This window comes from Pseudorca crassidens, chromosome 1 (genome assembly GCF_039906515.1).
Source record: "Pseudorca crassidens isolate mPseCra1 chromosome 1, mPseCra1.hap1, whole genome shotgun sequence".
Taxonomy (NCBI): Eukaryota; Metazoa; Chordata; class Mammalia; order Artiodactyla; family Delphinidae; genus Pseudorca; species Pseudorca crassidens.
Window position 1 is genome coordinate 178,917,959 of NC_090296.1, and position 16,948 is coordinate 178,934,906.

At 43.5% G+C, this 16,948-nt stretch overlaps 1 protein-coding gene across 3 annotated transcripts in view; it reads left to right on the forward strand.

The window, feature by feature from the left end:
* The window catches only part of CAMK1D (calcium/calmodulin dependent protein kinase ID), a 417,102-nt gene that overhangs the window by 21,581 nt on the left and 378,573 nt on the right, over positions 1-16,948 (forward strand). Inside the window, exon 1 of one of the 3 annotated variants that reach the window (XM_067701417.1) lies at positions 10,568-10,620. The exons of the other annotated variants lie outside the window; for them this stretch is intronic. Within the exon in view, the coding sequence (XP_067557518.1) occupies positions 10,583-10,620 (38 nt within the window). The 5' untranslated portion in view covers positions 10,568-10,582. Of the gene's footprint in view, positions 1-10,567; positions 10,621-16,948 lie in introns of those variants that run through there. 3 annotated transcript variants of the gene reach the window in all.

Below are 16,948 nucleotides of genomic sequence, written 5' to 3' on the forward strand. Positions count from 1 at the left end.
AGGTTTATCAAATACTGAAGTTCATTGGATTCTTGGGAAACCCTTGTGATATCTTGGGTAATGAACACTACCCGGGTATGGGCATACAACTTTTAGTATTAAAAAAATCTCTGAGGCACTACTTCGCAAAAATCTGAGGTGCTCCTAGAATGTTGTGGCCTGCTGGCTTTCTTGGTATTATTAGGGATCTTGTAAGTAGGTCGTGGTCTGTGGACGGGGAGACAGCATTCTCCGCCCAGCTTACCTCCTCACCAGCTGTGTGTGTGTATACTGCTGAGCCTCTATTTGTAATTCATAAAATGGGGATAATAATGGCCCACACTGTATAGGATTGCTTGGAGATTTTGGTGAGATGACTCATGTACATTTTTTTTATTTGCGTGGTGCCTGGTATATACCAAATGCTTAGTAAATGGTAGCCGACATCGCTTCATTTGGGGCCTGTTTTTGCCACTCTGATTCATGGCCAAATATGATACCTCTGACTCCCAGTGAGAGATTGTTCAAAAAAATGGGTCGTCAAGTAGATGGATTGGCGTGAATCCTTTAGGAGACCCTGAAAAAAGGGGGTGTCATTTTGAGATGTCGTTCCCTGCATATGAAAGGCAGGGATTGATAAATTTCCTGGCAGTTGCTAAGTCAGAGAGTAGCCAGAAATACTATTCGGAGTATCAAATTGAAAAGAGGTAAGACTGCAGCTCCTTGTGTGTGTGTGTGTGTGTGTGTGTGTGTGTGTGTGTGTATGTGTGTGTGTGTGTACACACACACACACACACACACACCACCCTACTATATTACAGGCCCTATGGATACAAAATGAAAAAGTCACCTATACACACTATGATCTATAAAATACATAATCAACAGGGACCTTCTGTACAGCACAGGGTACTCTGCTCAATATTATGTAATAACTTAGATGGGAAAAAAATCTGAAAAAGAATGGATATATCTATATGTGTAACTGAATCACTTCACTGTACACCTGAAACTAACAGAACATTGTAAATCAACTCTACTCCAATATAAAATAAAAAACTAAAAAACAAAAGCAAAAATCCAAAATGAAAATGTCCCCATCACTTCTCTCCTCAAGGAGCAATTAGAAGGGACTCTTTCATGATATTTGCTACATGATTCCTCAGAACTGGAAAAAGGGAGGCATTTGCTCCTGTGGGTTTTCTCTGATGTAAGACCTGCAGGGTCTTAGGGCTTTGGTTGCAAGGCATGATGGGAGAAGGTGGATGTGTTAATAAGTGTGTTTGGCCTGCATAACTGTAACAGGGAGTGGGACGGGAATGGGGTCAAGAGGAAGGGGAAAGCTCTGATTTCAGGGTTTCAGATGAACCTCTTCTTCCTCGGGTTTGAATCCTGCAGAGCACGGACCATGATACTGCTTCAGCTTCTGATTAAGTGGATACACGATTTCAAATACGAGCTAACGGTTCATGGTGCTTCAGGGTTTCAGTCACACTTGTCGCCTCTTTTATGTAATAATGATTCAGTTTGACAACAGAAAGGAGGCCAAAAAATCCTTCCTTTCAAAAGCAGGTAAGATAATGGCACGTCTGCTCTCGTGTGATTGCTGCCCTTATAACATGGATTGATTTTTGCATCTGGATCAACATACTTTAAAAGAGCATTTCTCAACTCATTGAAGGCTCACATAGTCAGTAGTGATATAATTGGCTAGTTGGGCATTTATCCATCTCTTTGGGGTTAAAATGAATGGTAAGAGGTTCCGGTGGAAACAATACTAGGTACTACCTGTGTGAAGTTGCTGGTGCATCTTATGAATTTCATCCATTTAGATTTTGTTGAAAGCCTTCCTCTTCCCATTAGATTTAAAGAAATAAAAAGGAGGTGGAAGTGAAAAGAACCCGCTGTGCCTTTAAAGTCATTGTAAAAGGAGGTCAGGTTTGTACATACATGGAGCACTAACAATGGGATCGGCGACTTACGGAGTCACAGAGTTAATGCCACCCCCTTCCTGGTGTGCGCACAGCTGGACTTGGCCAAATGTGATGAAAATGTGAACACTTCAAGGAGAGGTCTGGGGTAGCATTTCTTCAATGGCAGATCAGAAGAAGTAGAACAACATCAGGTTTTATTGTGGATCATGTCACCCCATCTCTCTGGCAACCAGGCCCAGCCCAGGGCTGTGTCCTGCAGTCCTCACTCGTGTGGCCGTGAGCACATTCGAGGACGTCTTAGATTTTCAAGCTTCAGCACGCTGACTCTGGAGAGGGCCTGGCGAACATCTGGTTCTTTGATCAGGCTGAGAAAGCAGAAGGCCCCCAAAGGGTCAGCTGGGGGCCTTCTCCAGGGCCACACCGCGCAAGGTGGCGGGGTCAGTGCCACCTCCCAGAGCTTCTGTGCATTGCACATTGGGGCTCTTTGCAAGGTTGCATTGGGATTCCAGATGCTAAACTAACTTAGGGGACAGAAATACATGTATGTTCTCCTGTGAAATGAATAAAAATGACCTCAGTGTTCCTTCTTCTTGTCCTACTTCTGATTCGTTATCCAGATCTCAGGGAGGCCCAGGAGTGTAGTAGTTGGGGACCCTGTCTCTGGCTGTGGTGAGAATTAAGTGCACTGACACATAAAGTCTTTAGCCAGCACCTGCTACAGCGTAAGTGCTCATTCAACACCAATTCTCCCTGTCAAGAGCTGCGGGAGACAGGTGAGGAAGGAGTGCACTGGGGACTGGGTGTAGTTTTCTGTGCTTTATGACCACGTGGCCTTCATCCTGGCTGTGTGCTTTGACGGGACAACTTTTATTTCAGGAGACCATGTGGAGGAGGAGCCCCTATTTGCCAGATTATTGTTGGATTTATTTCTCTTGTTGCCTGATGATTTTTAGTTGTTGATGAATGGTTTTCTCTGGCTGACTTTGCTAATTACAAGACAGCCCTGCGTCCGGGCATGCACACGTGTGTGTGTGTGTGTGTGTGTGTGTGTGTGTGTGTGTGCGCGCGCGCGCGCATGCCTGCGTGCTGTTTGCATATAGTAGGCATTTTATGCTGGCTTAATTGTTTTGTGTTGTCTTCGTGGCTCAGCTAAGCCCAGCACCTGGACCAGGGGAGGTGTCCTGGCTGTGATTGTGGAATGAGTACAAACTGGGTACTGGGTTTAGTTCTTCTCTTAATAACTGCTGCCCGGTGGACAGAGCCCCTCCCCCTTGCTTTTTACCCCTGCGTGCCAACATGCTAAGCTTTTTGAGACAGGAACTGTTGTCAGGTGCCTACAATTTTCTTTTTTTTAAAAAAAATTTATTTATTTATTTATTGGCTGCATTGGGTCTTCGTTGCTGCGCACAGGCTTTCTCTAGTTGCAGCGAGCGGGGGCTACTCTTCGTTGTGGTGCACGGGCTTCTCACTGCGGTGGCTTCTCTTGTTGCGGAGCACGGGCTCTAGGTGCGTGGGCTTCAGTAGTTGTGGGTTGCGGGCTCCATAGCTGTGGCTCGTGGGCTCTAGAGTGCAGGCTCAGTAGTTGGTGGCTCACGGGCTTAGTTGCTCCGCGGCATGTGGGATCTTCCCGGACCAGGGCTCGAACCCGTGTCCCCCGCATTGGCAGGCGAATTCTTAACCACTGTGCCACCAGGGAAGCCCGGTGCGTACAATTTTCACAGCTAGAAAAATACACTGTCTAGAAGAAGGCTTCAAAGAAGACAGAGCAAACCTCTCCAAATTGATTAGAATCTCAGCCTGAGTTTTCTGAAGCTTATGGTGTGGTGTCCAGGAGCAGCCTGGCTTCCCCTTCTCGGTGCTGGTACGTCCTCATTAGCTCATTGATTGGACAGTTTCAGATGTGCCAATTAGCCGGGGTTGGGAGGATGCTAATGTGGGAGAAGGGAGGGGTTTGGCAGTGCCATTGCTGATTAGTTTCCAGAGTGTAGACGTGGCCTTTTGGGGGATACAAGGTAAGAGTAAAGCTTTCAGTTCATTGCCTCTTTTCCTCTGCTCCCCTTTTAAGGAAAACAGGCAAACAACAGTTGCCTAAGCTCATATTTGGAATGTATTAATGAAAACCACGTTTTAGGATGTGTGCCAGGTCACTCACTGTATAGCCAGCCCAGTATCCTGCACCTTTATCTCTATAAGACTGTGTAACGATCACGCACATCACAGCCTTATGGTGTGTATCTCGTTCATTTATACCAGTTTCTGAACTTCTTGTGGATGAGCCTGACACACTTTTTGGTCACTGACATAGTATCAGAAATGAAACAGAAGATGTACCTGTCTGTCTACCATAATACCGTAATGCTACTGTCTACTGTCTACATAGTATCAGAAATGAAATGGAAGATGTACCTGTCTGTCTACCGTAATACCTGTCTGTCTACCGTAATGTACCTGTCTGTCTACCGTAGATGAACAATACTAATATTGTTGAGAAGGGTTTTCAGCCACACAAGTTTGAAAACCAGAAATTAGAGTGGACCAGACCACTCCATTTCCTGAACAGTTTAGTTAAGAAATACTTCTACTACTACTAGTAATAATAGCACCTACTGTGTTCCAGGCACTTTATGAGTAATACGTAATCTTCACAGCCTCCCTGCAAGGAAGGAGTTTTTTTTTTTTTTTTTTTTTTTTGCGGTAGGCGGGCCTCTCACTGCTGTGGCCTCTCCCGTTGCGGAGCACAGGCTCCAGATGCGCGGGCTCAGCGGCCATGGCTCACGGGCCCAGCCGCTCCGCAGCATGTGGGATCCTACCAGACTGGGGCACGAACCCGTGTCCCCTGCATCGGCAGGCGGACTCTCAACCACTGCACCACCAGGGAAGCCCCAAGGAAGGAGTTTTATCCTTAAATTTTTTTTAACAGTTGGCACAGAGAGGATAAGTATCTTGCCCAAGGATGCACAGGTAAGAATGGAAAGATCTGGGATTTGAGGCCAGGTCTTTTGAAGTCCAGATGTTTCCCCCTGTACCTCTGTGTATGTGTCCTGGCTAACGAAGATGTTGCTCTCATACAATTTGTTTAGGGGTCAAACTGGATAATCCAGGTTTCAGGGTGTAGTTTTTAATCTGAAGTATTTGGTATGACTAAATAATCAAGTTAAGTAACTGTCAAATCCCTCTTTGTTCTAGGATTTACAGATTTAAATACAATTAGACTAGATCTTGCCAAATGTTTTTTTTTAGCCTTTTGTGGTAGAACTAATTTTGGAGAGCAGCAGAATGAGAACTCAGGGAACATTCAAGCAGGGAAATTGACACAGAATTTCAGAACGTGCTCAGAATAAAGTGGAAATTGACACAGAATTTCAGAACATGCTCAGAATAAAGTCTTCCTTTCTGCAGGGAATTGAGTAGCTGACAACCCAGGGAAACGTCAAATTGACTTTAACTTCATGCCTGCTGCTTGGGCTTTGTATTAGCAGTTGTTTATTTCACCAGACACAGGCATTGAATTTCATTAAATCTGTCCATTTCAAGTCTTCTTGAACTTGAGAATTACTTGAGATTTTCTTTAACACATCACTGTGCTTTTCCTACCTAGTACAAGTACAAAGACTGTTGAAATTGGTTTAGGGAAAAAATTTGAAGATATTGCATATTAGGAAATGGTTGTATTTAGGATCTCTTATGAATCGGTGTTACCTTTTTATCTTTGCGTGACAAGTACAGTTAGGAATTATACTCTCAGGGCTAACATCATACTTAATGGTGAGAGAATGAAAGCTTTCCCCTCAGATCAGGAACAAGGCAAGGATGTTTGTTCTTGCCACTTGCATTTAACGTTGTACTGGAGATTCTAGCCAGGACAGTTAGGCAAGAAAAAGAAATAAAAAGCATCCAGATTGTAAAGGAAGAAGTAAAACTGTCTTTATTTGCAGATGACATGATCTTGTAGAGGGCAAATCCTAAGGAATCCACTAAAAATCAATTAGAACCAATGTATGAGTTCACCACGGTTGTAGGATACAAGATCAGTATACAAAAGTCAGTTGTAAATCCACATTCTGGCAATGAACCATCTGAAAATGAAATTAAGAAACCAATTCCATTTAGCATCAAAAAGAATAAAATAGGAATAATTTTACCAAAGAAGTGGAAGACTCATATGCTGCAAATTACAAAATACTGAAAGAAGTTAACGAAGAAGACATAAATAAATGGAAAGACATTCTGTATTAATGGCTGGAAGACTTAATAGTGTTAATGTAGCAAAAGTCCCCCAATTTTTAAAAAAAATATATTTATTTATTTGGCTGCGTTGGGTCTTGGTTGTGGCATGTGGGATCTTTCGTTGCGGTGCGCAGGCTTCTCTCTAGTTGTGGCGCACGGGCTCTAGAGCACTCGGGCTCAGTAGTTGTGGCGCTCGGGCTTAGTTGCCCTGCAGCATGTGGGATCTTAGTTCCTCAACCAGGGATCGAACCTGCGTCCCCTGCATTGGAAGTCAGATTCTTTACCACTGCACCACCAGGGAAGTCCCCAAAGTCCCCAAATTTGTCTACAGATTCAATACAATACCTATCAAAATCCCAGCTGCCCTTTGTTTAGAAATTCACAAGTTGATCCTAAAATTCATATGGAAATGCAGAGGACCTAAAATAGCCAAAACAGTCTTGAAAAAGAATGAAGTCGGAGCATGCACATTTCTTGCTTTCGGAATTTACGACAAAACTACAATAATCAAGACAGCGTGGTACTGGCGTAAAAACAGACATATTTGGATCAATGAACTAGAATTAAGAGTCCAGAAGTAAACCCTCACGTTTACAGTCTATTAACTTTTGACAAGGGTGCTAAGACAATTTAATGGGGGGAAAGAATAGTCTTTTCAACAAATAGTGTTGGGACAACTGGATATCTACATGCAGAAGAATGAATTTGGATTGTTACCTCATACTGTATACAAAATTAGCTTAAAATGGTTCCATGACCTAAATATCAGAGCTAAAACTATGTAAAACACTTAGAAAGAAACATAGGCATGTATCTTCATGATTTGGAGTAAGCAGTGTTTTCTTAGGACCCCCAAAGCACAGGCAACAACAACAAAATAGATAAATTGCATTTCATCAAAACTAAAAGCTTTCATGCTTCAAAGGACACCATCAAGACAGTGAAAAGACAACCCAAAGCATGGGAAATTTTTTTTTGCAAATCTGGTAAGGAACTTCGGTCTAAAATATAACTCAATAATTAAGACAACTCAGTTAAAAATGGGCAAGGGATCTGAATGGACACCTCTCCAGAGAAGATATACATATGGCCAATAAGCACATGAAAAGATGCTCAACATCATCAGCTATCAGGGAAATGCAAACCAAACTCACAGTGAGATACCGCTTCATGCCCACTAGTATGACTGTAATGAAAAGACAAATGACAACAGTGTTGGTGAAGGTGTGGAGAAATTGGGACCCTCTCACACTGCTGGTGGGAATGCAGAGTGGTGCAGCTTCTTCGGAAAACACGATAGCAGTTCCTTAAAAGGTTAAGATAGAGCTGCCATATGAGCCAACAATTCCACTCCTAGATGTATATCCAAGAGAAATGAAAATATGTGTCCACAGAAAGACTTGTACGTGTATGTTCATAGCAGCATTATTCATAGTAGCCAAAAAGAGAAAATAACCTAAATGTTCATCAACTGATGAATGGGTAAACAAAACGTCCTATATCCATACTATGATATAATATTTGGCCATTTAAAAGGAATGAAGTATTTATATATGCTACAATAAGGTTGAACCTTGAAAACGTTAGGCTAAGTGAAAGAAGCCAGTCACCAAAAAACTGCATGTTGTATGATTCCATTTATGTGAAACGTCCAGAATAGCCACATCTGTAGAGACAGAACGCAAATTAGTGGTTGCCTAGGACTGTGGGTGGGAGGGCTCGAGGGGATATGGAGAACGACTGCTATAGGGCATGGGATTTTTTGGGGGGATGAGGAAAAGGTTCTCAAATTGATTGTGGTGATCATTGTGCAATTCTATAAGTATTCTAAAACCATTGGATTGTACACTTTAAGTTGGTGAATTGTGAATTATAGTTCAATAAAGATTTTACAAAAAAGAAAGCTGTTTATCTGTCTATCGATCGATCTGTCATCTATCCATCTATGCACTAGTATTTCCTGTAGTAATTGATTTCCTATAGTAAATGAGTTGGAAACAACTCATTTAATAATACAAAATTTACAAAATAAACTGTGGCACGTCGATAGAATGCAACACACTGCAGACTTAACTCATGATGCAGAATATCATTTAAGGGTGTGGGTAGAAGATATCCTGTTTAATGTGAAAAAGAAGCTATCAAGTAACACCCCAATTTTGTGGAAGAGCATTTGTGATTATATGCAGAGGGAGAGAGCTGGAAGTAGCTACGTCAGTTATAATGAGAGTGCTCATCTTTGGGTGTGGAAATGACAAATAACTTTAATTTTCTTCTCCTTGCCTTGCTGTATTTCCTAGATTTTCTTTTTTTTTCTTTTTCTTTTTTGGCCGTGCTGCATGGCATGTGGGATCTTAGTTCCCCGATCAGGGATTGAACCCGTACCGCTTGCATTGGAAGAGCGGAGTCTTAACCACTGGACCTCCAGGGAAGTCCTTCCTAGATTTTCTATGCTAATCAGATATTAGTAATCAGAAAAAGGAATTTTATGTACAACTTACATATAATAGACTGGTTTAATACTTTAATGAAATAAGAAGGAACTAAGAAGATAACCTTACCCTCACATGTTTCATTTTACAATTATTACCATTCTCAGGATCATAATGTTCTTCCATGTTTTGACATATATACACATTATAGACATAGTATATAATAGCTACCTTATTGAGAGCTTAGAAAATATATGTATAGATTGTAAGCTCTTTCTAAAAGTTACATGCGTTTATCTTACAATGTCATAATAATTGCTTAGTAAATTCCAGCTATATCTGTTGGAGGGTAAGTTCTAAAATATTTTATTCATTTAAAAAAAATTGGGCCATAAAACCATCTCTCTTTTGGGACTTCCCTGGCGGTTCTGTATTTAAGACTCCGCGCTTCCACTGAAGGGGACGCAGGTTTGATACCTGGTCGGGAAGCTAAGATCCTGCTTGCTGTGCCACAGGTCCAAAAAAAAAAATCTCTCCTCTTTCACACCTGCCTCCCCTCACCCCGCCTCCGTTCCCATAACGAGTTGCTTTCATTGAGTGAGTGAGGCAATGGAGCCTCTCGTGGGAGAGAAGAAACCTCAGATACTTCCTTTTCTGTTTCTCCCTAGAGCGTCCCTCCTTTCTGGCACCCGCCACTTAGCATCTCACCTGGGGCCAGTGCTCTGTGTGGTCGGAGCAGTGATTCTCAGGAGATGTTCACTCTCCAGTGATGTCTGTAGACAGTGGCTCCTTCACTGATATTTTGGGGCACTGGGTTGTTTTCCCCTCCGCATTGGCAGGAGACTTCTCAGCCCTCCTGGTGACAGTAGAATCTTACATGTGTCAACCTTGAAACTTACAAGCTTTCTCACTTTCCGCTTTTTCCCCAGACTCCAGCTTCTAGGTCCTTTGTCTGCAAATAAATGGTGTCAGTAAAACTGGGTAAAAGCAGAGGGGAAGAAAGCCCTGGGACGTTCTGGGGTGCCTTCTTTCCCTCTGTGCTTGTGCTCTGCTCTGTGCTCTTCAGAGGCCAAAGGAAAGGGGCCAATCCGCTAACTGCAGGGGTTAAAAGCAAAAATTAGAACACATCTCATCTAACGTGCCGCTTGAATTAATACACCGTGAAAAACACACACTTGCAAGGCTTCCGGGGGGCACGTCAGCGGCTCTGGGATCGCCTAGGGCCAGAGGTTCCAACCATTTTTCAGATAAGCCGTGCCAACGCAGAGGTTTGTCTGCTGTGAAAAGAGAAACCTCACGCCTGAGGAAGCCCCAGGCTCTGGCATGAATGGAGTGTGTTTCCATGCTCCCCGGCTTCTCCCGAAAACTCTGTTGTTGGAGGAAAATGCATGATGAGCCCCGAGAAAGGTGAAGCTTGTGATGCAATTGCCAAGATTTCCATTAAGTCTGCATGATTTTCGTGCCAGGGAGACGTGGCTGCGTTTCACCGAAGGGGCTTCTCGTCCGTGTGGTTTCCTTCTGCAGGATCTGGCTGAGGAGGCAACATCCTCCGGCTAGAGAAGGGGCTCTTTATTTGTTGAATCAGCTCCAGTGTGTGGTTCCGAAGCGAGCTGAGGCTTTGGGTGGAAGGGGTGCTGCCACATGCATGTTTCATGTGTGTTTCATGCCGTGTCAGCCGTGGCTTAGACCTCTAGCTACATTCTGGTGCTGCTCTGGGGACAGGCTCTTCAGGATACGGAGAAATGTCCCGATACTGCTCCCCTGGGGAGGGTGTGGCCAGAAGTGCCTTCCTCAGGCTTCCCCGAGAGATGCTGAGCACGACAGCACGACCCGGCTTTGCCCGGTGCACCAAGCAGCCGAGTGGCTTCGTCCACGCCCGAGTGGGAACGTGACCTAGTTACTGTGCCTCCCGGTGCGTTGGCACAATAACCAGACCTGCCTTCCTCCTCTCCCCACATCAGCAGTCATTCTGCTGAGCCTCTTGGAGGCTGAAGGGCCGGTTTTAGTAACATGCCCTTTCCTGGTCGGCTCCCGTCCAGTTATTTCGGGTGAGTGTTAATGGCCGTGAGTTTGAAAGTTTTATTTATAAGGAGACTGTCCTTCTTGACCCTGGTGTCCTTGTCAACTGTTATTCTGTCTCAAGCCCTTTCCTTCTTGGGGAAGAGGCTCAGAGCAAAGTGGTCACGCAGTCCGTGGCTTTGAATCGTTACCTGTGGTCTTCTGCTTTTTTGGGGGATGTGGAGTTGGGCCAAGGGAGGGGGGTGAATTCAGCATCCGTACTGGTAGTAGATCTCCCAGAGCCCCAGCGAGTAGGCCACTTTTCTTGCAGGTGATTTTAACGCTGGTCGTGGGATGCACCCTGCTGCCGTCCATAGTGACTTGAACTTTGGGAGGTGCCGGTGGTCCTGGATGAGATATCATTTTGAGTCACAGGTGTAACCAATAGATTGTTCCGGCTTTGCTGGAGGAGACATAATGTTTATACTGTATATGACATTTTATAAAGCACTTGTCCCCTGTGGCCTGTCCGTTTTCAAAGCCGATGCAGAATTTTTATAGTCCTCCTTCTGGTGATTTGCACCAAGGGGCTGAAAAACGATAAAGTGGTTCAGAGCCTCTGTTTTACTCCCCAGTGGAAGGGATTTCTCCAATAAGTAGAATTCTAGAGCTAGAAGGGACCTAGATACAGCTTAATCCCATGTTTTGTAGAGGAAAATAAAAACTCGGCGCAGAAAAGCGAAGCCTGTTGCCCAGGATCACACAACTAGTCAGGGATAGAACAGGGCCCAATATGCTAGAGTGAAATGGGTTAAGAGGGCAAGGCCAGGGCAAGCACAGCCTCCGGAAGTGCTTCTGAAGACTCATGTATTTCCAGTCTCTTGGTCCCCTGACACTCAGGTTACGTGAGAGCAAGAGCATCTGGTCCAATGTGTAAGTGACACATGAGGAAACAGACGCCCAGAGAGGTTGAGTGACCTGCCCAAGGTCACACAGCTAGTGTGATCCTGGTCTGAAATGTGGGTCCAGCTTTGCCCACCGGGTGTCCTTCCAGCCCATAGATTCAGCATGTACTCTGTACGTGACTATGGAATGCTGTCTTACGTAGTCTTAACTGTATGAATTAAATTGGTGGGGTTCAGTTGGGGGTCACTAATGGGCTCAAAATCTGGCACCGAGTTGCAGGGGTTGGTTCACGATCAGTTTTGGCTGCCTCCAGAGTGGGTGTGTTGGGCCATCATTCATTCTCTTCTGCTAAGAGTGCGAAGCCCTGTTCTCAGGTGTGGTGTGTTGGAATCTCAGTCTTTTTGATCATAGTGGGTATAGGGGGAAGATTTAACTTCTGTTCTAAGTCACATTTCTGCTGAGATTCTTGTTATTCTCAATACAAAATCCAATACATGAACTTAAAGCCTTTGGGGCCCTGGGGACAAGTTGTAGGTTTGCTTTGCCCTGAATCAATTGGAATCACTATGTAAATGAACTTTCCAGAGGATTGTCTTTGGGAATTCCTAAAGCAGTCTTAGGATTGGTAACACATATAAAGAAAATGCCTTAAGCAATTCATCTTAGAATCTTATTTTCTATTCAGGGTTTCCACAGGAAGGCAGTTTCACCCCAGCTGGGATCACCGGTTGCTTTCATATTTTTAATTCTTTTGCCAGTTTTCCAGATGCCTTTGGAAATTCATGCTGACAGTTTTTTTCTTTTTTTTCATTCCATTCTGAGTACTGAATATTTTCCCGTCACTACTTAAACCGGCATGAATAAAATATTCCTTTTCAGGATGATGATTTTCAAATTTTTTTTTAAAGACAAACAAAACACCCCAGTTGGTTACATTGGTGAGGTCTGTTAAAATGGCCTCACATTGCCAGTGGGTATATTTGGGAGCAGGAATTCTGTCCTTCTGTAGGCCACAGAGTGTCAGGCACAGTGCTTTCTGGTAGTAGGGTCCGTGAAGGAACCAGTAAAAAATAAGCAAATGTGAATGAATGGAATTGAGTCATTCAAGACTCAGAATTGAGTGTCTCCCTCAGAACCATCTGGTTGTCTATACTAAATTCATGGGATGGTTGCTGTCATTGACAACGATATAGATAAAAATGGGGGAATGATTAAAAATAATAGAAAGATCTTAAGTTTTGTATACGTTGCTAGGGAGTGTTCTAATTTCATTCTTTTACATGTAGCTGTCCAGTTTTCCCGACACCATTTATTGAAGAGGCTGTCTTTTCTCCATTGTATATTCTTACATCCTTTATCAAAGATAAGGTGACCATGTGTGCATGGGTTTATCTCTGGGCTGTCTATCCTGTTCCGCGTTGGGTCTTCATTGCTACGTGTGGGCTTTCTCTAGATGCGGCGAGCGGGGGCTGCTCTTCATTGCGGTGCATGGGCTTCTCATTGCTGTGGCTTCTCTTGTTGCAGAGCACCGGCTCTAGGCACACAGGCTTCAGTAGTTGGGCTCGCAGGCTCTAGAGTGCAGGGTCAGTAGTTGTGGCGCACGGGCTTTGTTGCTCCGTGGCATGTGGGATCTTCCCGGACCAGAGCTCGAACCCATGTCCCCTGCATTGGCAGGCGGATTCCTAACCACTGCGCCACCAGGGAAGCCCTATGTTTCTGTTTTTGTGCCAGTACCATACTGTCTTGATTACTGTAGCTTTGTAGTATAGTCTGAAGTCACGGAGCCTGATTCCTCCAGCTCTGTTTTTCTTTCTCAAGATTGCTTTGGCTATTCAGGGTCTTTTGTGTTTCCATACAAATTGTGAAATTTTTTGTTCTAGTTCTGGGAAAAATGCCATTAGTAGTTTGATAGGGATTGCATTGAATCTGTAGATTGCTTTGGGTAGTAGAGTCCTTTTCACAATGTTGATTCTTCCAGTCCAAGAACATGGCATATCTCTCCATCTGTTTGTATCGTCTTTAATTTCTTTCATCAGTGTTTTATAGTTTTCTGCATACAGGTCTTTTGTCTCCTTAGGTAGGTTTATTCCTAGGTATTTTATTCTTTTTGTTGCAATGGTAAATGGGAGTGTTTCCTTAATTTCTCTTAAGCAGAAACTCTGTGACATAAATCACAGCAAGATCCTTTTTGACCCACCTCCTAGAGAAGTGGAAATAAAAACAAAAATAAACAGATAGGACCTAATCAAACTTAAAAGGTTTTGCACAGCAAAGGAAACCATAACCAAGAGGAAAAGACAACCCTCAGAATGGGAGAAAATATTTGTAAATGAAGCAACTGACAAAGGATTAATCTCCAAAATAAACAAGCGGCTCATGCAGCTCAGTATCAAAAAAACAAACAACCCAATCCAAAAATGGGCAGAAGACCTAAATAGACATTTCTCCAAAGAAGATATACAGATGGCCAACAAACACATGAAAGGATGTTCAGCATCACTAATCATTAGAGAAATGCAAATCAAAACTACAATGAGGTATCACCTCACAGCAGTCAGAATGGCCATCATCAAAAAAATCTACAGAAAATAAATGCTGGAGAGGGTGTGGAGAAAAGGGAACCCTCTTGCACTGTTGGTGGGAATGTAAATTGATAGAGCCACTATGGTGAACAGTATGGACGTTCCTCAGAAAACTAAAAATAGAACTACCATACGACCCAGCTATCCCACTACTGGGCATATACCACGAGAAAACCATAATTCAAAAAGAGTCATGTACCAGAATGTTCATTGCAACTCTATTTACAATAGCCAGGACATGGAAGCCACCTAAGTGTCCATCAACAGATGAATGGATAAAGAAGCTGTGGTACATATATACAATGGAATATTACTCAGCCATAAAAGGGAACAAAGTTGAGTCATTTGTAGTGAGGTGGATGGACCTAGAGTCTTTCATACAGAGTGAAGTCAGAAAGAGAAAAACAAATACCATATGTTAACACATATATATGGAATCTAAAAAAAAAGCAGTTCTGATGAACCTAGGGGCAGGACAGAAATAAAGACGCAGTAGAGAATGGACTTGAGGACGTGGGTGGGTTAAGGGTTAAGCTGGGATGAAGTGAGAGAGTGGCATGGACATATATACACTACCAAATGTAAAATAGATAGCTAGTGGGAAGCAGCTGCATCGCACAGGGAGTTCAGCTTCGTGCTTTGTGACCACCTAGAGGGGTGGGATAGGGAGGGTGGGAGGGAGATGCAAGAGGAAGGAGATATGGGGTTATATGTATATGTATAGTTGATTCACTTTGTTATACAGCAGAAACTGACACAACATTGTAAAGCAATTATATTCCAATAAAGATGTTAAAAAAAAGCCATAAAAAATAATAGAAAGAGCAAGTATAAAATGGTCCATCTTTTCATCCACTCTGTACATTTTCGTTTAGCTGTCACTACGCGTCAGGCCTTGTGCTTGTTCCTTTGAGAAAGACAAAAATACTGCACTCAGGGAACTTACATCGTTAGTAGGAAGAGAACTTACAAGCCTAAATTACTGCAATAAAATTTAGAGAAGTAATAAATTTCACGAGAGAGGGAAGGCGAGGAGAATTTAAACCAAGAATTTTTCCATATATTATGCCCACTTCTCCTGCTCACCATGGTGAGATTGGTTCAGGGATTTTAGTTTTCTGACCCAGCGGTGTTCAGCTAGTAAGTGGCAGAGCTGGGATTCAAACTCCTGACAGGACACTCCTCTGCCTTCCCTGTAGAGACCTGAAAGCTGTGTCACTTCAGAAATGGAGACATTAATTCCATCTGGGGGAGAAGAGGGAGGTTGTGTTAAAGCATGAGCCAGTCCTTGAAGACTGGGGGGATGTCCAGCTTTGGAGGCGGGTACCACAGGCAGGTCGAACATGCCAGGCCAGAAGCACCACTGTGGGAGATGGTAGGGTTGGCATAGAGGGTGGGGCTCAGGTGGGCATGAAGGAGGCATGAAGGAACCAGTAGGAAGTAAGATTAGGAAGGTAGGTAAGGGTAGAGTATTCTTGGTCATAGGTTCTTCCCTTTCATCACTTTAAATATATCATGCCACTCCCTTCTGGCCTGCAGAGTTTCTGCTGAGAAATCAGATGATAGTCTTATGGAGATTCCCTTGTATTTTATTTGTTGCTTTTCCCTTGTTGCTTTTAATATTTTCTTTTTGTCTTTAATTTTTGTCAATTCCATTACTATGTATCTTGGCATGTTCCTCCTTGGGTTCATCTTGTGTGGGACTGTCTGCACTTCCTGGACTTGGGTGACTGTTTTCTTTCCCATGTTAGGGAAGTTTTCAGCTGTTATCTCTTCAAATATTTTCTCAGGCTCCTTCCCTCCCTCTTCTGCTCGGACCCCTGTAATGCGAATGTTGGTGCATTTGACGTTGTCCCAAAAGTCTCTTAAACTGTCCTCATTTCTTTTCATTCTTTGGTGGGGGGAGGGATCAATTAGGAGGTTGGAATTAACATATATACACTACTATATATAAAATAGATAAACAGTAAGGACCTACGGTTTAGCACAAGGCACTAATACTCAATATTTTGTAATAACCTATAAGGGAAAAGAATCTGAAGAATATATATGTATATATGTATAACTGAATCACTGTGCTGTACACTTGAAACTAACACGGCAGTATAAATCAACCATAGGGGTAGGTAAGGGATCAGATCATGATGTGTCTTGAGTTCTAGGCTAAAATGTTTATAATTTTAGCTGGTGATACCAGCCATTAGAGTATCTAGGATGTGGTGATAGAAGCTACTGGAATACAACATTCTAATATTAGAATAGGAGGAACCGACCTCAGTGCCTGGGGCATAGGGGGCTGGGAGGCAGGCACAGGGGTCCCAAGGAGGCGGGCCTGAGTTAGTGATGAGGTGTGCAGCGGGGGACACAGGTGAGAGAGCTGTTTCACCTGGGAGCTCGGAGAACGGGGCTGGGTTTTGGCGCTGCCTCGGGAGCTCCCCATCCTAGCACAGCGCCCCTCTGATTCGACTCGGGTGTAGTTTGTAGCTGCTTCCTGATGGTGGCTAGAACAGTTCTGTATTTTCATTTGAACGCCTAGGGCTTGGTGCCACATTTCGTTCTAAGTGCTTTACAGAAACCCGTTTATTCTTCATGACTACCCTGTATAGTAGACTTTTATTATTCTTCCCATTTTACAGATGAGAGAATGAAGGCGGCTCTGGGGTCTGTATTCTTAACCGTTACGCGAAGCCTGACCCTCACTTTGGTGTTCATAGTACCACGGGGATTCAAATTTTAGTGTATTTCCCTGCATTGCAACTCTTTTCTCATCCTAAAAGAAAACGATGGTAGTGTCCACAGTTACATAATCTGCACGGTGGAAGCACCTAGAATGAGAGGATATTGGAGTGAGAAAGACGAGATAGGTTATGTGCTCACTGAATTTGGGTCC